The following is a 20254-nucleotide window of genomic DNA, read 5'->3' as shown; positions in this document are numbered from 1 at the left end:
TACAGTCCTGTAACGAAGCCACCGTTCTCGTTCAGTCTGACCTGCACCAGTCACCATATAGCGCCCAACTTAGCTAACTCACAGCGCCAGATGATCTACGATATGATAGCCAGCAGAGAGCTCACTACCCCGCAGATGGCCGAAGCAGCTGGCTGCAGCGTCCGCGCCATCAAGTACATCCGTGCAAACATGCGTCACTTTGGCATTGTTACAGGGCCGTGGGATGGCGGCGGACGCCCTCGAACCATCACCCCCCAATGCTCGATGCCCATTTTAGGCATTCTGGCTGGACCATCGACGAGGTCTAAATGCATTCCTATCTGGACTCGACATTAAGTATTAACCTTGACATTGATGATTTCTTTAACGGTAGCTTATGTCTCTCAATCTCGGTTTCCCCCAAACATAGTGCCATGAACTCCGCCGTTGATCACACCGGTTTGCAAGCCAGAGTTCTGATTGCCAAAAGTTACACTGCCCACTGTGGTTGAACCAACCTGACCCTTTGCGGCTGCTTTGGCAACTGCTTCTTCCTGAGCCCTAGACAACAGCTCGTCTAGTAGTCTCCGCGATGCGACTATCGCTTTGCGCTCCTCCTCATACTGCTGCAACGCTTTCGCTTTGTCTTCATCAGGCCCGACTGCGACTTCATCGTCGCTGCTGAGACCCAGCTCTTCCAGCTTATTATCCAAAACGATTAACTGTCTGTCTGTCGCGGTAATTGCACTCTTTACTTCCTCCTGTTTCTCAGAAATCGTCTTCTTGATGTCCTCAGTAATGTGGCTATGACGCACAGAGCTATACCTGTAGGACAAATAAGTCACACTTGTTGAGTCGAATCTACTTAGTTAAAGCTATTACTTACAGAGTTGCTATGCTCACAATTGAATTAACGGTTAGTTTACAGTTTTGGAGCTGCTCAGACATCGCCTTGATTTGCCCTTGCTTGAAGAGTCCTACTTTCGCGCGATCTTGCCACTCCAGTTTCCCATCCTCTGAGTGCCTGGTCCATCGTTGAAGGTCGGTCCGGAAGAGAGAGCATGCTTGCGCGCAGCTGCTGATTGTCCTCTCTGACTCTTTACTAACATCTGAGCCAAGCAACTGCCACTCCCTATACTCTACGCTTTGGAGAAGGCTAAGCGCTGCATCAACAGAGTGGACGTCCTCTAGCAGGCGCCTAACAGTCTTTGGTGCGTCTTTGAGCTGCTGTAGGTCATTTAGAAGTAGTCGTACGCCTTCTAAGGCTGGCGCAGTGATGCCCACGACTGCGGCTGTAATGCTAAGTGGGTCGGCCATTGTGGGTCTGACGGCGATTGAGGAATCAGCAAGGGTAGAAATGCTGAAGTAGAAGTCAGACTTAGGGGGAAAGAGGATAGAGCAAAGCTTGTTAGCTGACAGAATTTGTATGAGGGGAAGCTGGGGCTGAGAGCCGAGAGCTGAATCACATGAGGCTGGGTACGACTGGACTGTTACTACAGACAGCCTACTCGACTATCGCATACCTTACAGCTACACTATGGCGCTAACGGCATCCTTTGGCGATATGAACTACGGCGTCCAGGCCGGCATTATTAATGGTGATGTAAACCCTATGATCAACCTTCCGCCTGGTGAGTTGCGAGCCGATCGGAGGTTAACAGCGTCAGACCCAGCGCTAACCTGCGGGCCTCCGCCTAGAGCGACGCGAAACTCCACCACAGCCATCCATCGTGATACCTTTCGCGCGAGACGCAGATTTTGTCGACAGAGGCACACTACTCGACGAGATCTGTGAGCGATGCGCGCAGCCAGACGCGAGGCAGGCGATTGTTGGCCTAGGCGGGGTGGGGTAAGCAGCACGAGTGCTTCTTGGACACGAAACACGATACACTGACAGATGCGCAGTAAGTCACAGCTAGCGATCGAGCATGCCTACCGCACGCGCGAGCAGTCGTTAGAAACATGGGTGTTTTGGGCCCACGCTAGCAACGCCGCCCGGCTGGAGCAGAGCTTTCACGATATTGCCGACCGCGTCAAGATCGTAGGACGTCAAGAATTGCAAGCCAACATCTTCAAGCTGGTGCACGACTGGCTGTGCGACAGCAAGCAGCCATGGCTGCTCGTGCTAGACAACGTGGACGATGCCAGCTTTCTACTCGAGGCCCAACCTGCTAGCTCCAAGACCGCAGCTAGACCGCTGCGCGAGTACCTCCCCCACTGCGAGCACGGCTCGATGCTTATCACATCGCGAAGCAAAGAAGCGGCGAGGAAGCTGGTAGAGCAGCGCGACATCATCACGCTGGGCTCGATGGACGAGGCGCAGTCGCTGGCGCTGCTTAGAAAGAAGCAGGGAGTGCAAGCGGACAAGAGCAACGATGCTGAGCTGGCGGAGCTGGCGGAGCTAGCTGCAGCGCTTGAGTACATGCCGCTCGCCATCACCCAGGCCGCTGCGTACATCTCGCAGAGAGCGCCACTGTGCTCGGTGGCACAGTACCTTGACCAGTTCAAGAAGAACGAGTGCAGGCGGACGAGCCTTCTCACCCGTGACGGAGGCCATCTTCGGCGAGACCGTGAGGCGAAGAACTCAATCATCACGACGTGGCAGATCTCCTTCGAGCACATACAGCAGACGCGGCCATCAGCTGCAGACCTGCTATCGCTGATGAGCTTCTTCGACCGCCAGGGGATTCCCAGGAATGTGCTGCAGACGCAAGCTACACATGAAGATGGCGAAGCCAATCAAAAGGTTGATGAGGCCGAGGCTGAGGCTGATCGTAATGAGGAAGACGATAGAATGCAGTCTGAATGCCAGGTCAGAGACATTGAGGAATATTTTGACGACCACCCCAAAAACGGACCTGAAAATATCCCCTCGCACGACTCATCGGATGACTTTGCAGACGACGATTCTGAGGACGACGATTCTGAGGACGACGATTCTGAGGACGACGATTCTGAGGACGACGATTCTGAGGACGACGATTCTGAGGACGACGATTCCGAGGACGACGGCTCGAGAGACGATACTTTCTATGAAGACATTTCAGCGCTGCGCAGCTTCTGCTTCATCTCCGTAAACAACGACGGCATGACCTTTGAGATGCACGCCCTTGTGCAGCTATCAATGCGTACCTGGCTTGCGGCGAACGGAAAGCTAGAGCAGTGGAAGCAGCACTTTATCAATAGCCTTTGCGCAGCGTTCCCAACAGGAAACTATGAGAACTGGGCAGCGTGTAAGCGCTATTCGCACACGCTAAGGCGGCAGCTGGCCAGAAGCCAGAAGCGACATCCTCGCTAATAGAGTGGGCTACGCTACTATATCGTGCAGCATGGTATGCAGAGAGCAAAGGAAGCGCAGCAGAAGCAGAAACCCTAGCAATACAGTCAATGAAGGTACGAAAGATGGTCTTAGGGCGAGAGCATGAGGACACAGTATGGAGCATTGCAATGGTGGCAGATGCTTACTCACTTAGTGGACGATGGGACGCGGCTGGAAAGCTGAGGGCGCAAGTAATGGAGACTTGCAAGAAGAAACTGGGAGCGGACCATCCAGACACGCTGACCAGCATGGGTAATCTGGCGTTGACTTACCGGAATCAAGGGCGGTGGGATGCAGCAGAGGAGCTGTTTGTGCAAGTAATGGAGACGAGCAAGAAGAAACTAGGAGTGGACCATCCAGGCACGCTGACCAGCATGGGTAATCTGGCGTCGACTTACCGGAAGCAAGGGCGGTGGGATGCAGCAGAGGAGCTGTTTGTGCAAGTAATGGAGACGAGCAAGAAGAAACTAGGAGTGGACCATCCAGGCACGCTGACCAGCATGGGTAATCTGGCGTCGACTTACCGGAAGCAAGGTCGGTGGGATGCAGCAGAGGAGCTGGAGATACAAGTGATGGAGACGAGCAAGAAGAAACTAGGAGTGGACCATCCAGACACGCTGACCAGCATAGGTAATCTGGCGTCGATTTACCGGAATCAAGGGCGGTGGGATGCAGCAGAGGAGCTGGACGTGCAAGTGATGGAGACGAGCAAGTAGAAACTGGGAGTGGACCATCCTTCCACGCTGACCAGCATGGCTAATCTTGCTTGGACATGGAAAAGCTTAGAGAGAAGTGCTGAAGCTATAGGCTTACTGCAGGAGTGCGTTCATCTTCGCTGTCAGACTCTTCGAGCAGGGCATCCTGATCTAGTATCTTCTCAGGAAACCTTAGCTGCATGGGAAGTAGAGCAAGCAGGTAGAAATCTTGCGATGAGTTAATAATTCTGCTCTATAATATACGCACTTATTACCTTCTTAAGGCTGCGCTTACTATGGAATGTATTAGAAATGTACTTGACAGCAGTCGAAGAAGTTGCAAGATTAGCACGAGTCATGTTGATACTTGCAAAGCTAAAACCTTAACGTTAATACTGATGCACCGGTCATTCGCTCTGCATACAAGGAATATCCTTGCGCAACAAGGATCTGATAAAATCTGGGAACGTGCCAAAGGTGAGACCGTTTTTGCAGGGTACTGTATCCTGTTTGTCCTGTTTGCAACTTTGCAACGTAAGTTATGTTCCTTAAACAGCTGACATAGCAAACACGCTAGCTATAAACAGTACCTGCTTCGCTCCCAAGTACTACGCGCGGTGGCAATTCTGCACAAATCTCTGTGTTGCACTAGAAGTAGAGCTGATAGTGACGTCTAAGTGGCTGGAGTATGATTAGAAGCCTAGAAACGCTTAAATAGGACGTATTGGGGCTACACGGGCAGCAGGATGACACTGCTTTCGGAAACTCCTTTCTGCTTCGCAAACGTGGACCTGCTGGAAGGAAGGCGCTAGGGCAACAATGCAGAAGTAATATTGGAATAGGAACAGTGCGTTACAGAGAGCAGAAGCTATAGTACCTGTGACATATCACAAATAGCTTAAAATCAATGCATATCTAAGGTAGTGAGCCAGCCAAGTCAAAGTACCCCATGGACTTTTCGGCACGGCGGGTTTTTCGTTACGCAGGGACGGACGTTATATACATTGCGTACAAAGCATCTCTGAATTGTGCAGTAGACTTTTACAAATAGATAAAGTACACAGTAGCTCCACCGACAAATATCAACGCTAAACATATCAAGTGTTGTATGGCCGCGAAACAGCAAAGCTGTGCAGGTAGACAACAAAAGGATCGACAACATGGTGATGAATGATGTATTTTTCTATCTTCTCACTAGCCATAGAAGCAGACGTATTCGATAAGCACCTTAAAACAAAATCTGCCCTAATTCTGCCAGATTTGCGGTTCCAGTCTGATTATTTGTCGAATCCTTTTCGGCATGGCGGGTTTTTCGTTACGCAGGGACGGACGTTAGAAGGTAAGATGTAAGACTTAAAAATTGACACTTAAATATAAAAGTCGAAAATCTTGGCACGTTAGTTACAAAATATTGAACACCTAACGCATTACAAAATCCTGAAACAAGAGACACAGATTCTAAATGCTGTAATCAATAGCTCTTCTCGAGGTCAACCTCAGATCTCATTCGACACTCCTTTTGCGGGTCTCCTCCCTTCTACTATAGCATCCTGTTCGTGAACACGAGTCCAGTCCTTGATTCTGTATCGGTTTTCTTTGTAATGTGGGAATGTGAAGGTCCAACAATCAACAAGCTTCCCTCCATAGTAATTGCGTGAGTCACTACTTTGGTGAGGCTTTACAACGTTTTTGACGTTCCCCCAGGGGAATACTATCTCTATTGGTCCTTTATCAGGACGTATTGGCAGGTTTACTGTAAATATTGGGGCGAGATCCTTTATTCTTGTAACTGTGCCATCTATACCACGGATGTCGTTTCTTTGAACTGTCCGGATCTTCCTGTCTGCGTCTGTCCAAAAGCAATATTGAAGACCTAAAGTGTCTTCAGTCTTTTGAGAAATAAGGCGATGTGATTCCCAATCAGACGTGTAAGCAACTTCAGAACACATGCCGAAAACTCGCAGTGTGAGGCCTCTCCACCTAGATGTCCGTTTACCAGATGTCTGTTTGATAGATGTCCGTTTAAATTTTAGCAGCCCTGTATTCTTGTCCTTCTTGTATGGTCTTAAACTCTTCTTAAAGTTCTCTTTATCATAATAAAGATCGCCGCCATAATCCATTATACAGAGAATTATGTAAGGATTTCTCTTTTTGAAGTTGCTACAGAGGAGAATAGGTTGGACATTGTGATGAGTGACGGCATAGTCTAGCCATTTTCCATTATCGTTAAAAATGCGATTCCATATCTTCGAATGCTCAGGGGCTGGAGAAGGAGTTGCTTCTAGGAAGTCTAAGAATGAAGAGTTTGGTAGAAGTTTTGTAACTTCGTTCTTGAGTTCTTGAATATGAAACATCCTGTACAGCGCTTACTGCGGCTCTGAAATAGATGTTGTAGTACTGCAGAGGCGTTTTGTTTGTACTGAATCAGAGATAACATGTCTTTTAAATACTTCTTCTTAAAGATATTATTGGTAAGAGAGTTGAGGTGCAAAAATTGAGGTGCTACAATTGAGGTTGAAAGTGAGGCTTCCGTGCAAAAAATGGAGGGCATGAGAAAGTGCATGTATGTACTCTCCTTCCATGGCCATGAATATATATCCCACATTCCTTTCCTACCTTACAAGCACCTGCACATTCAATTAACACTCATTATGCCAACCAAGAGCGAATATTTAGCCTATAGATGGGGTCTTGCTAACTCAGAGGAGAAAGCAATACTGTATAAATCGCGAGAAGACGATCGATCGTTTTTTATTGAGCTTCAGCAGGGCTGTCGGAAGGACAACTTTTTCCTCTTTGACTTGTTAGATTCCACGCTATGGCCTGGATTAGTCAAACTTGATAGTATCATTCTGAATCGAGGCGACGAAAGCTTAGATACAATCTGTTCAGTACTTTCATCCCTGGCGGACCAGGATGCAGTAAGAGCATTTTACAGCATGCAACAAACGTCTACGCGCATTGCTGTTATGGAGGGACTACCTCTTGAAAGGAAGGAAGCTATTGCAAACAAGATAACGGAGTGTGAGATTAGCCGATGGGAATCGATTTCTGCAAACCCAAGTGACGAGAACGAATTTATGGTTACAAACAAATTCCTAGATCGCCTAAAAGATTCAGCCAAAGTATGCTCTTCCAACAACTGTATTGGCATGACAAGGGATTTTGAAGAGTACACAATTATAATAGTGTCAAAATGCTTAAGGCACTCCCGCCATTTAGCTTGCAGGTTCGGTCATAACTTCAGATCCTCATGTAATTATGTAGCAAAATAGACATTACTCGTAGCTATGACTAACTCAGAGTCATAATAACTCCTCTACTAACGTCCGTCCCTGCGTAACGAAAAACCCGCCATGCCGAAAAGGATTCTACAAATAGTCAGACTGGATCCTCCAATTCAATAGAATTAGGGTAATCTGAGTTTCAAGGTGTCGACCAAGTACGTCTGCTTCTACAGCCAGTAGAAACATAGAAAATTACATGATCCATCACCATGCTGTCAATCTTTTCGTCATCTACCTGTACGACTTCACCTATTCTAAAGCCATATAACGTCTATCCGCCTGTGGCGGGATACCCACCATGACGGAACAACTCCATCTAGTAACAGAATTGTACTCATTCTGCACCGTTTTCTTTACTTTTAGCATAATGAATCTGATTTTTGCTTTTTTCCCTATGCGTAGATTAGGGTAGATAGTAAAATCACAATGCTGGCAACCTCGTTGTTTATTGTTCTTGTTGATATCAACTTTGAAGTCTTAGCTGTTCACCCCTGTTAGGCCGTGAGCAACACAATTCTATGTAAATTCGGAGCATTTAAGCTATGGATCAATCAGCTAAGTATAACAATTTCATATCAGCAAATCCTCTGCAGTTGTGCGCCTTTGGATTTAAAGTATCTCCGTGCACAATAGGAATGCTTTCAAATTTAGTGTACACGAAGAGGCTTTGTCATGCTGTATTAAAATAATGCGCTAAACTATTTGCAGCTTATCCTAGCAGCAACGTGGCCTTTTCTATCTCTGATATCGTTGCTTCCTCTGGGTCTGCGTGGTGCTTCCGTTGGAAGACAATCTCATGGTTAGTAAATCATCATGGATCCAGCCAGCAAAGCCCTAGCAAAGTCTCTCCCTCCTGGCGTGCGTAGAACCTACTCTGCCCTAGCAGAATACAGTGGTGTTCCTCGCACCACGCTGTGGTATCGTGAAAAGCGAGAACGACGCTCAAGAGCAGCAAAAGCCCAATCCCAGCAGTACCTTACTCCTCCAGAGGAGAAAGCCCTTGTCGATTTTCTCCTACGAATGGCTTCTTTTGGGTCACCTGTACGCATCAAATACATACCTTCGCTAGCTTTTAGTATTGCCCGCCGCCGATCTACTAAGAAGGCGCTCAAGCCCCCAGGGAAGAACTGGCCTCAAGCATTCGCAAAGCGTCATACCGAACTGGAAAGGAGAAGGACTAGGGCAATGGATTGGAATCGCCATGATGTCAATATATATAACAAAGTTGCACATTGGTTTGACGTGATAGAGCGGGAACTTGGTAAACCGGATATCAAGCCAGAGAATGTCTATAACATGGATGAGACAGGCATCATGCTTTCTATGCTGGGCTCTGTCAAAGTCCTTGTAGGTAAGAATGACCGCCGAGATTACCGAGGCGCTGGTGTTAAGCGCACAATGGTAACTGCCATCGAGTGTGTTTCAGCGAGTGGTGAGTATTTGAACCCTATGATAGTGTGGCCTGCCTCTACTCATCGGAGCAACTGGACGACTTATCCCACTCCTGGGTGGACCTATGCTTGCTCTGAATCCGGTTACAATGACTCTTACATTAGCTTGCAATGGATGCAACAAGTATTTGACCCTCAAACAATGGCACGGGCTAGGAACAAACCACGGATACTAATATGTGACGGATTTGGCACCCACGAGACTCTTGAGATACTTGAATTCTGCTTTGCCAACAATATTGTCCTTTGCCGACTCCCTTCGCATACTTCTCACAAGCTCCAGCCCTGTGACGTATCAGTTTTTGGTCCACTGAAAACGGCCTATCGGGATCAAGTAGAGCGATTGTATCGCGGAGGCGTGTCTGTAGTCAATAAAGAGCATTTCACAGCTCTGTATAGTCCTGCAAGGATTAAGGCAATGACCAAGAGGAATATCCTGGCAGGCTGGGCCAAAACTGGGCTATTTCCATTTAATCCAGAAAGGGTTCTCAGAGATATCACGAAACCACCTGCTACACTAACTATTCAATGCGGAGACCAAGTACGCTGTCAAGGTGAAGTGGTCCAGACCCCGGCAACGCCAACATCACCAAAAGCTCTTGCTGCCCTGCTCAGCCTCATCCAAGAAAATACCCAAAGCAGGGCACGCAATGAACATCAGCAGAGACTTGTACAGAAGCTCGCTAACGCTGCACAAACTTCTGTTGCCCGACACGCCCTTGACCAGAACTATATCGGGTTTTTAACCAAGGCAGCTAAGGAATCCGAAACCCGGAGAAAGACAAAATCAGATATTCTTGGGAGGGCGAGAGTAATGACCTACGAGGACATTGAGGCAGCGCGAGCAAAACGCGCGGAGGATAAGGCTGCCAAAGAAGCCAAAGGCAAGGGCAAGCGTGGGCGGAAGCCAAAGAGCGCTGAAACAGAAGAAGCTGGAGTGAAGACAGACAAGAAGAAACGTGGGAGGAAGCGCAAGCATGCTGAGCTAGATTTAGAAGCAAATGCGCCAGAGCCGGAGAGATGGACGATCCCAATTGCGCGCATGTGGTAGCGATACATACAGACTTATACCTAACTTAGCAGATCTTTACAAATTTATATGCTGTTGTTCTCGGCAATGCTCTCGTTGCTGCTGACTTCGTCTCCCAACTTGTCGCGAAGCAGATTCTGTGCAGCTGCATCGTCCATAGGCTCTATTGGTATGACATCGCCGTCCCCTACGATCTGCGTCGCCGCGCGTCTTGTCCGGCTGGTGACGAGGACTGAGCCGTGGCTGCTGGGAGGTAAGTAGCTTGAGATGCGCCGCTGAACACTGGCGCGGTTCGCTTTCGCACTCTGGCTGGAGATTGGAGAAAGGACACCCGTATTATCAGCATTGTCGAGCACTAACGGCCCATTCTTTCTGTTCCTAAGCCAGTCGTGGACTAGCTTGAACACGTCCGCATGCGGATCTTTGCGACCACGGATCTTGACCTGCTCTGCTCTAGCCGCGCCTTGTTGCTGGCCCAAAATATCCATGTCTCTGGTGACCGCTCAGCGGTGCGGTAGCAGTGCTCGATGGCTAGCTGCGACTTCCTGAATTGTATTAGATGCGAGTACTGCTCTGGGGTGCAGTTGACCTATCCATACCACCAAGACCTACAAGCGCGACTCGCGATGCCGGCGCAGCGCATCGTTTGCAGATCTGGTCGAGCAGTGTGCCTCGAGCGATGCAGTGCGGGTCGCGGCGGAACGGTACGAAGCACACAGGCTCTAGTGGAGTCTCTGGGCGGTCTAGTTAGTGGACGATTAGCGTAGCGCTGACGAAGGCGGGAGCGGCACTTGCCGGGAGCCCCAAAGTGAATAGCACCAGAGTTGTATCCAACCTGGAGCCCTAGATTGCCGTTGCCCGCGAATGTAGTGGTGATGCTGGGCAGGGCCATCGTGCAGCGGACGTGTGCAGATAAAGATGGAAGACATGTTCGTGCTTATCAGGCTGGATAGGACCTCACGTGGCTACGCAAGCCTACGGCGCAGCCTCACCGCAGCCTGATCAGCCTAGTCGCCGATGCTTCCTAACGGACTGTCTTTACGTAGTATCTAGGAGCAATGCTTGATAAAGAGAAGATAGATTGATTCTGTATGCGGATGCTCATCTATGATGCAGGCTCTCCTCACCAACCCGCTGACGTCGGTACGCTCAAAAAAGGGTGCGACATGGCGTTGCCTTGCGTTACCTTGAGCACGAAGACAGAACTTCAGTATTAGAGACCATGTATATCTTCAATAACTCTGCGATTCTATCTGCCTCATCTCGCATCGAGTATTCAGAAATGTCTTCAAATTCTTGCTTTAACGGGTCACAGAGACAGAAGAAGACCGTCTGGGTACGGCTATCGTAAACACAGTAATAGAGGCTAGGATCATTCTCCGTAGTTCTGTACAGGATGGCCTGAGAACAAACTTCTTTCGCGTTTTCAACTTTAGAATTTGCGCACGTGAGTGCTATGTAGAAGCAGCAGTTGCGCTAATTATAGATAACGACAACAATGACGTCCAGTGCGTCTTGTTCTGATTCGTCGGTGCAGATGGTATAGCGTTCTTGCCCAGCAGAGAGCTCGGCAACGCAATGGTTGACTAGATCGCAGAAGCTGCTTCTCTAAGATAAATATCACAGTGGCTCAGCTTAGGCAGCAAACATACCTTGACATTGATGGTCTCGTACGCTGGGTACTCAGAAGGGTTATGCGAGTCAGTTGATTAAACAAATACGGCTTAATTGAAAGAAGTTCCTGTATATATATTCAAATCATCTAAAATAGGAGCCGGCATATTGCGATGTCATACAACCGACGAATTTCAAGCCTCTGTTGCGTCTCTGCATCTAGCCGTTTGTTGAGGAAGCACAAGACGGAAGAGACAAACAACAAGTTAGCAAGACCTAAGCTAAAGCGGGATGGAAAGAAGCACATGAAACGGTTGGTATGCATTAAATTGGTAAGTGCAGTAACCTGAAGTATTATTCTAATTAATCACTGCTATGTCTTGTGAGGCAAACAAGACACAGTTCCTGCTACAGTGACACTATTCCTGTGTCTGCTTCTACTACTTTCAGCTGCTCCGTCCGAAAGTATTTCCGGATATGGCACCGGAATTGTGTCTAACCTGGAGACCAGTGTTGCCACTACTAGAGGAGACAGTGTGTTGGGACTTTCCAGTACTATCTGCAGCCTTTGTGATCGCCTGCTCCAGCAGTCTGTCCTGAGCGGCGGCTATCTCTCAACACAGAGATACCCTGGCCTTCTCCAATTGCGGATACTTCTATGTCACACAGCTCACGCTGGGACGGCAGGTAAACGCTAGAGTAGATCAAGCATCGCGTTGTTGGATGCTTCCTGTTTGCCCTACAACGTCGTAGAGGACAGTGCGCAGTCACACTACATACATTTACACTGTTTACTGTAAAGTAGCCTTCTAATTAGCCCTCAAACTACCGGAAGTCGCTAGAGCCCGGAGCAGTGATGGTGTCTCTGCATGGTCTAGCTACGTCTACTGAAAAAAAGAGGGTTCGAAGGAATCACAATCCCTGTCGGTATGTCCCACTAAAGCCAAGCAATTAATTGGCCATTGCCCCGCACTGCCTGCTGATTCGCGGTATTCTGACTAAGATAGACGTGCTTGTGTATTCTTTGTGGCAGGCCTATTGGTCCCCTCTTCTGCATAACATAACCTACGTTGACTCTGCAGTGCCCAACCGCAGCAACCCACTCAGCCTCACTGCACTCAAGATGAACGGCAACATCTCCAACACCTACGGGACAGCCCTACTTACGCTGGAGCAGTTGCTACACTCGCTACTGTCCCGACCACGCGCCGTGTCATGGATGGCCTTTCGGGAGCGGCAAGCGTGATAGCGGTCGTGGACCTGTCTGCCAAAGTCGCGTCGCTCTGCTACCAGTATTTAGCCACAGTCAAACACGCAAAGCGAGACATCGAGCGCCTCCACCAGAAAGTGACTGATGTCAAGAATGTCCTCGAAAAGCTCCAGCAGCTTCTAGATAAGCATGACAAATCGCAGCTCTCTACTACACACACATTACTGGACCCACTCCAAAGATGCTTCCAGGAGTTGAAAGATATCGAAGCTGCCCTCCAGGCTAAACTCTCTCCCAGCTCAGGCCGTAAAGCGATGCAAAGGTTCGGCATTCGAGCTTTGAAATGGCCGTTCACGAGCAAGGAGGTAGAAAAGACCGTTCAAAATCTCAAGGAGTATGAGAACACGTTCAGCCTTGCGCTCCAGATTGATCAGCTCGCGCTTCAAGTCGATCAAACGTAAGCTTATGCCCTCAGGCCTTCCGTGCAAGCGCAGTGTCTTACTGATCTTACAGAAATCTTGTTGTGGCTATAAACCAGAAACTAGACCTAACCAAACTGCCTATCGCGGCAGGCTCGTCCTTCGACTCGCATGCCGATGAACACAACGCACGATGTCTGCCTAATACCCGCACCGCGCTGCTGCACAGTATTACTGAATGGGCAAACCAAAAAGATAGCAAACCAATCTTCTGGCTGAGCGGCATGGCCGGCACAGGAAAGTCCACGATCGCGCGGACAATTGCCCAATCACTTTCCGAAGCCGGTCAGCTAGGAGCAAGCTTCTTCTTCAAGAAAGGCGAGGGCGAGCGCGGCAATGCGTCACGTTTCTTCAGCACCATCGCCAATGATCTGGTTGCTCGGGAACCCGGCATGCTACCTGATATCAGGAAAGCACTCGAGGACTCAGCTTTATCACAGAGGGCACTGAAGGACCAGTTTGAGAAACTCATATTGCATCCGCTCTCGGGGGTGCAACAGCCACGCTTGATTGCCACCGCGTTGGTAGTAGTTATTGACGCATTAGACGAATGCGAGAGGGACGAGGATATTCGAGCTATACTCCAGCTTCTTGCACGCACCAAGGACATGCGACCAGTCTCGTTACGAATCTTAGTAACTAGCAGACCAGAGCTCCCTATTCGCCTGAGCTTTAAGAAGATGCCAAACGGAACATATCAAGACCTTGTTCTTCACGAAGTCGCAAAGGACACTATTGAACATGACATACGACTCTTCTACGAGCACGAGCTCAGTGCGATACGGCAAGCACGCATGCTTTCTACAGACTGGCCGACGGCAGATCAGGTCCAGGCCCTTGTCGAGATAGCTGTGCCGCTGTTCATCTTTGCCGCTACCGTGTGCCGGTATATCAGCACGAAAGGAGGTGACCCGGAAGATTATCTAGACAAGGTGCTGCAGTATCAGAAGTCCAACTTCTCACAGCTTGACCGAACCTACCTTCCTGTATTAGACCAGCTGCTAGTTGATCAGGAGGAAGACGAGAAAGACGCTTGGCTGCGCGTATTTCGAAACATTGTGGGCAGCATTGTTCTTCTAGAAAGCCCACTCTCCATTGCATCACTTGCACGTCTCCTGCAAGTTCCACAGAAGAAGATACAGTATCGGCTAGACGCATTGCACTCTGTTCTTAGCATCCCTGATACTGACAGGGCCCCTGTTAGGCTGCTTCACTTGTCTTTCCGCGACTTCCTCGTCGGACATCAAAGACAAAGTATGAGCCGGTATTGGGTAGACAAGAGAGCCACACATAAGGACTTGGCATCCCGTTGCCTTGAACGTATGTCCGGCACAGACGGCTTGCGACAGAACATGTGCAGCCTCCAGCCAGGTACGTCACGAAGCGGAGTTGACGAAGTACAGATTGCGAGCTGTCTGTCACCTGATCTGCAGTATGCATGTCGCTACTGGGTCAGTCATCTTCAGCAGAGTCAGCAAGTCGTTGTTGACGGAGACACAACGCACCTTTTCCTACAGAAGCATTTTCTGCATTGGCTTGAAGCTCTTAGCCTTATGAGAGAGCTAAGCAGATGCGTTCATCTACTGAACAGCCTTAAGAAGCTTGTAGATGTAAGATGTTAAAGTCTGTTTTCGAACTATGCTAACGTATCCCGCAGCCATCTCCAAGTTCAGTTTCCAACTTTATACTGGACGCTGAACGATTTGTACTGCGGTTCCAGTCTACGATAGCAGACGCTCCACTGCAAGCCTATTGCTCTGCGCTTGTGTTTGCGCCGGAGATGAGCATAATACGACGAACATTTAACGACCAAGTGTTACTAGGGGTCTGGATGGTGACAAAGAGGGAAGAAAATTGGGACGCGTGTCGCAGCACGCTGGAGGGCCATTCTAACTCGGTCAACGTGGTGGCCTTCTCGCCGGATGGGCAGCTGGTTGCGTCGGCCTCTGCTGACAACACCGTCCGGCTGTGGGAGGCGGCCACGGGGACGTGTCGCAGCACGCTGGAGGGCCATTCTAACTGGGTCAGGGCGGTGGCCTTCTCGCCGGACGGGCAGCTGGTTGCGTCGGCCTCTCGTGACAACACCGTCCGGCTGTGGGAGGCGGCCACGGGGACGTGTCGCAGCACGCTGGAGGGCCATTCTGACTGGGTCAGCGCGGTGGCCTTCTCGCCGGACGGGCAGCTGGTTGCGTCGGCCTCTGGTGACAACACCGTCCGGCTGTGGGAGGCGGCCACGGGGACGTGTCGCTGCACGCTGGAGGGCCATTCTAACTCGGTCAACGTGGTGGCCTTCTCGCCGGACGGGCAGCTGGTCGCGTCGGCCTCTCGTGACAACACCGTCCGGCTGTGGGAGGCGGCCACGGGGACGTGTCGCTGCACGCTGGAGGGCCATTCTGACTGGGTCAGCGCGGTGGCCTTCTCGCCAGACGGGCAGCTAGTCGCGTCGGCCTCTGGTGACAACACCGTCCGGCTGTGGGAGGCGGCCACGGGGACGTGTCGCTGCACGTTGGAGGGCCATTCTGACTCGGTCAGCGCGGTGGCCTTCTCGCCGGACGGGCAATATATTGAAACAGATCGAGGTAAAATTCCTCTAGACCCTCCTATTGCGCCATCGCCTTTCACTTGTAGATCGCAACCGTCTTACATATTTATACAAGACCAGTGGATCTTTTTAGGTCAACAGCGGCGGTTATGGCTTCCTCCTGAATATCGACCGACTTGCTCTGCAGTCAACGATAATCTGGTCCTCTTAGGACATTCTTCAGGACGGACTACCATTTTTCACTGCTCTGCTACATAGGCCTTTGATAGGCTTTTCTATCTTGTGTTTTTTTTTTTCATAATCTCTATTTCATAGAGGGGGCCGGGGAGCAGCAAATATTTATATTCGTTTTCACATCTATCGCTAGAAACGTTCTAGAAAGTACGCTTGCTACACTGGGACAGACGTCAATTGTAATTATCTTTGTGACACACGATGTCTGATAGCGGACGGGTTAGTTAACAGCTAGCGTAATGTACTGTATATTTAAGGTTATGCAATTACGCAGGCAAGCAGGAGGTTTGACGCTAGCTGAAAGTAGCAGGTGCGCAATGCAGAGGTACCAACTAGGATCGCCATGCTGCATTGTTCCGCGCGCCATAGCAGCTACAAGGCTAATACGGCTGCCAGGCGTTAGTGTAAGGCTCTGAGGCTCACAAGAAGCTTATAATTCACTATATCGCAGGCGGTAAACCTGTCGCGTTAAGGCTGCACTAATCAGTCTCTCTTACGCTGTAGGAGATGGCCCTCGATAAAGAAGTCTACAAAGGTGGCAAGACATGTGTATTTTTTAACTTAGAGGGGTATTCCATGCTCAGGAATAGCTGCTATAAACTATCCTAGAGTAGGAGAAAGTTATTTCGCTGCGTGTGCAAGAGCCCGTTGGGATGAAGTCGAAGTACCCGCCATTTGTTCCGCTACAGGGGTTGTTCCGTTTCGCTTGGATTCACGTTAACAGTATACGTCTCTATTAATCATGTTCATCGGTGCAGCTAAAATAATCTTCACCTACCTACAAAAGCCTGCGGGACAATCTAAAGATATTTTATAGTCCAGGAATGTAGTCCGGATTTATCCGGCAAGAGAGGCCGTGAACAGCTCTTGGCAGGCGACTTGACACTTGACCTACAAGGCTTAGCGTATGCTGTCTAAGTAATGTAATTCACACACGCATCCGAAAATTGACGCAATCCGCACAGCCACGTGTGATCGCACGTTAGCCCGAACTGGTGGTTTGCTTCCGCCGGAAGTACCTATCGACGGGGCGGCGCTGCATGAGATCGCGCCCCGCAGCGCGCATAGGGCTGATGATCGACTTAGGAGGGAGGTGGTAAGGCTAGGATAAGGCTATTCTACCAAAACTTGGAGCGAAAAAGGCTTGACATTAACTTACTTCAGATATGCATTAATTTAAAGCTATTTGTGATATATCACAGACACTATAGCTTCTGCTCTCTGTAACGCACTGTTCCTATTCCAAAATCACCTCTAATTACATTGCTTCCCTAGCGCCTGCCTTCCAGACAAGTCAAACAGATCTTGGTGGAGAGGACGAGCATGAAGGTCTTGGGCAGATACTGGACCTAGCGCTAGCCTGCTCTAAACTTAGCGTGGAAGACCAAGCCCGAAACAGAAACCACCCCTTGAGCGGCTCCACCTCCAATGATCACTCCACATGCGACCCTACTGTAGCGAAAGTAGTAGTGTAGCAGCGGCTAGGGCTGAGACGGGCCCCAGATCTGGTCCTCCGCTCGATCTGCACGCTTCTCAGTCGCAGAGAAGAAGCGGCTACGCCCCACCGTCTCATGCCCGCCTGCAGCAACTTTGTTGGCCCCCCACCTTGCACAGCAGACCTCGAGCTAGCCACTAATTGCCAACAACACCCCAGCTGAATGATGGCAGAGGCAGCAAGGCAAACCTGGCGGTTGCAGCTCTTTCAGCTGGTCCAGCCTGGCCTTCCCTCTTCCCCCTTTCATAATCTGGTCAACCTCGCTGCTGGTCTCTATTCATCACGCGAATAATCTTAGCAGCTGTCTTACAGCTATAACAAACGTCGAGAGCTCAGCATGTCGAAGAAGGAGGTCCGCCTGCTCGCGCTCGACGGTGGCGGGGTGCGCGGCCTGTCAGCGCTCATGATCCTCGAGCAGCTTATGGAGGCTGTCAACCTAGACGATCCGCCGAAGCCGTGCGACTACTTTGACATGATAGGTGGGACGAGCACGGGAGGGTATGTCGTTGTGGTTCTTGGAATGAGTGGGTGTCAATCTACTGACCAAATGCTTGACCAGGCTGATCGCGGTCATGCTCGGCCGGTTGAAGATGAGCATCGACGAGTGTATCGACGCATACCTTTCGATTATGGACAGAGTGTTCAAGAAGAAGCAGCATAGAGTCACGATCAAGGGCAAGCTCCAGGGGAGATTCGACTCAGACGAGCTGGCGAGAGCTGCGAAAGAGGTTATCACGGCACGGGGTCTCCAGGAAGATACCCTGCTGAAAGACGCTGCTGACGCTCCGTGCAAAGTGTAAGTGTAGCTTGGTGCTCACCCGTGTTCGTGTTGTTCTTGTTCGTAAGAGATAACGAAAGTTGCCCAGCTTCGTGTGCGCGACGAGCAAGGAGACGAGCGAGACAGTGTGCTTGACAAGCTACAAGAGTCCTCGCAGCGGCAATGACCTCCTGAACAGCGTTAAGATCTGGGAGGCGTGTCGAGCTACGTCCGCGGCCTCGTCCTTCTTTGACCCGATCGCCGTTGGTCGGTATAAGGAGGAGTTTCTAGATGGCGGCACAGGCGCAAACAATCCGATCATGGAGGTGTGGAATCAGGCGCAGCTGCTGTGGGGTCCTGAGCCGTTGGAGGGCAAGGTGCGATGCGTCGTCTCGATAGGAACGGGGGTACCATCCCTAAAGCCTTTCGACGACGACGTGCTGCACATAGGTGGGACGCTGGTTGCGATGGCTACTGAGACTGAGCAGACTGCCGAGAGGTTCCGACGAGATAAGGCATACTTGGACGACAGCAATCGATACTTCCGCTTCAACGTGGCGCATGGGCTGGAGGAGGTCGCCCTCGACAAATCAGACAAGAAGAAGGAGGTGGCAGCGGCAACACGGCGATATATGACATCACAGGAGGTGTATAAGCAGATGCAAACGTGTGCAGGCAATCTTGCAGGCAAAGAATGTTAGTTTTGTTGTATACAGACTGTCCTGGCTAGGCACAGCTGACCACCTTTCGTAGACATGGGAGAATATCGAGTTGATTTCAGTCTTCAAGGTGTTCTACAAGCGAGAGAATTCATTGACAGGCCAAGTGAGATGCGAGCGCTCGAGCAAGCACTACTACCTCGGAGGGGTAACAACCGCCGAGCGACGTTTGTGCTGTACGGACTAGGCGGGATCGGGAAGACGCAGCTTGCTGTGGAGTTCATGCGACGTTACCAACGTGCCTTCAGCTGTGTATTCTGGCTCGATGGAAGCAGTCAAGACAGCCTGCAGCAAGGCATTGCGAGGAACGCAAGCAGGATTCCCGACGGCCAGATCTCGCAGACTAGTAAACAATATGCCGAGACGAGAGAGGGTGATATTCAGGTAGTGGCGAGAGAAGTGCTTGCTTGGCTTGCCCTTCCCGATAACAGCCGCTGGCTGGTCGTATTTGACAACGTTGACCGAGAGCATGGGCAACACGTCGCAGATCCTTTGGCGTACGATGTTCGGCTGTACTTTCCCGCCGCCGACCATGGATCTGTCCTCATCACGAGTCGACTGGCCAGGCTGGAGCAGCTCGGAACATCACAGCATGTTACTAAAGTTGATGAAGGAACTGCGCAGGCGATTCTCAGCAGCTGGTATAAGAAAAGCCATGGTGAGGACCAGTCATCGGTACTTGATATGTCTCCAAGCTGATCATCCATCCTTAGACCCGAACAAAAGTAAGCCGTTGCTTGACCTCCTTGACGGCCTCCCGCTGGCCATCGCGCAGGCCGGCGCGTACCTGCAAGAGACTGGTGTTGGATTTGAGAAGTATGTCGAGTTCTACGAGCAGCAGTGGGCGGAGTTGATCGGGCCGGAGAATCAGCCCGAGATGCCACTTCAGGAGTATGGGGGGCGCAGTGTTTGGACGACATGGGCTCTTTCCTACGACGCCATTTGGAGGCAGAGTGAGGCTATAGCCAAGCTGCTGTTACTGTGGTCGTGCCTGAACAATCAAGACATGTGGTATGGATTGTTTAACAAGGCTTGTGGGTCGAACGCCGAGGTAGCTGCAAAGGTGTCTGACTGGATCGGGAGCCTGGGAAGCAATGAAATGAAGTTCGTGCAGGCGATGCGGCTGCTCCGGAACTATTCGATGATTGAGGAGGTGGAAGGCACGGCGAGCTATACGACTCATCCAGTGGTGCACAAGTGGGCGAACCACTATGGCTGTCGAGAGCATGGTGAACAGCTAGCTGAACTTGCAGTTCTTCTTGTCGGATGGGCTGTCCCAAACAAGTCGAGTCGTGACTATATGGCCTTGCAGAAGCGACTCCTACCTCATGCTTTAGTGTGTACTCGGTGGACTATGAATGTTGCGGCTCTATGCGTTCCCAGAGAAAGCCGAGTACTCGGTGCGATCGATTTGCTCGGTCGGCTCTACGCGGACCAGGGCAA

General features: G+C 50.4%; 7 protein-coding genes across 7 annotated transcripts; 4 read left to right on the top strand and 3 right to left on the bottom strand.

Annotated features, from left to right (window-relative positions):
* Positions 1-283: 283 nt before the first annotated feature.
* BU24DRAFT_429464 (uncharacterized protein) lies at positions 284-1595 on the bottom strand. Its single transcript, XM_033529737.1, has 2 exons — positions 866-1595; positions 284-804 (listed from the first exon to the last, which is right to left on the bottom strand). Exons 1-2 carry the CDS (start codon positions 1294-1296, stop codon positions 384-386), a joined length of 852 nt encoding a protein of 283 aa, XP_033376660.1. The 5' UTR covers positions 1297-1595; the 3' UTR covers positions 284-383.
* BU24DRAFT_429463 (uncharacterized protein) lies at positions 1298-4236 on the top strand (the record flags this gene model as incomplete). The annotated part of the gene is made up of 5 exons (XM_033529736.1): positions 1298-1610; positions 1678-1828; positions 1885-3210; positions 3324-4010; positions 4050-4236. Exons 1-5 carry the CDS (start codon positions 1517-1519, stop codon positions 4234-4236), a joined length of 2445 nt encoding a protein of 814 aa, XP_033376659.1. The 5' UTR covers positions 1298-1516.
* A 1253-nt stretch (positions 4237-5489) lies between these two features.
* BU24DRAFT_416001 (uncharacterized protein) lies at positions 5490-6347 on the bottom strand (the record flags this gene model as incomplete). Its single annotated transcript, XM_033526346.1, has 1 exon — positions 5490-6347. The coding sequence occupies one exon, from the start codon at positions 6345-6347 to the stop codon at positions 5490-5492; it is 858 nt and encodes a 285-aa protein (XP_033376658.1).
* A 297-nt stretch (positions 6348-6644) lies between these two features.
* On the top strand, positions 6645-7287 carry BU24DRAFT_416000 (uncharacterized protein; the record flags this gene model as incomplete). The annotated part of the gene is made up of 2 exons (XM_033526345.1): positions 6645-7118; positions 7282-7287. The coding sequence occupies 2 exons, from the start codon at positions 6645-6647 to the stop codon at positions 7285-7287; spliced, it is 480 nt and encodes a 159-aa protein (XP_033376657.1).
* Positions 7288-9826: 2539 nt separating this feature from the next.
* On the bottom strand, positions 9827-10653 carry BU24DRAFT_360624 (uncharacterized protein; the record flags this gene model as incomplete). The annotated part of the gene is made up of 3 exons (XM_033524115.1): positions 9827-10224; positions 10331-10504; positions 10536-10653. 3 exons carry the CDS (start codon positions 10651-10653, stop codon positions 9827-9829), a joined length of 690 nt encoding a protein of 229 aa, XP_033376656.1.
* Positions 10654-12590: 1937 nt separating this feature from the next.
* Positions 12591-15864, top strand: BU24DRAFT_360618 (vegetative incompatibility protein HET-E-1; the record flags this gene model as incomplete). The annotated part of the gene is made up of 3 exons (XM_033524114.1): positions 12591-13042; positions 13099-14674; positions 14722-15864. The coding sequence occupies 3 exons, from the start codon at positions 12591-12593 to the stop codon at positions 15862-15864; spliced, it is 3171 nt and encodes a 1056-aa protein (XP_033376655.1).
* Positions 15865-17672: 1808 nt separating this feature from the next.
* BU24DRAFT_326793 (FabD/lysophospholipase-like protein) lies at positions 17673-20254 on the top strand (the record flags this gene model as incomplete). The annotated part of the gene is made up of 5 exons (XM_033522990.1): positions 17673-17833; positions 17895-18131; positions 18202-18788; positions 18846-19479; positions 19538-20254. Coding segments are annotated over 5 exons (2336 nt in total), but the record flags the coding sequence as incomplete, so codon positions are not given.

The sequence above is a fragment of the Aaosphaeria arxii genome, assembly GCF_010015735.1.
Source record: "Aaosphaeria arxii CBS 175.79 unplaced genomic scaffold BU24scaffold_21, whole genome shotgun sequence".
Classification (NCBI taxonomy): Eukaryota; Fungi; Ascomycota; class Dothideomycetes; order Pleosporales; genus Aaosphaeria; species Aaosphaeria arxii.
Note: the sequence above shows the minus strand (reverse complement) of the source record. Positions and strands in the feature narration are given on the sequence as shown.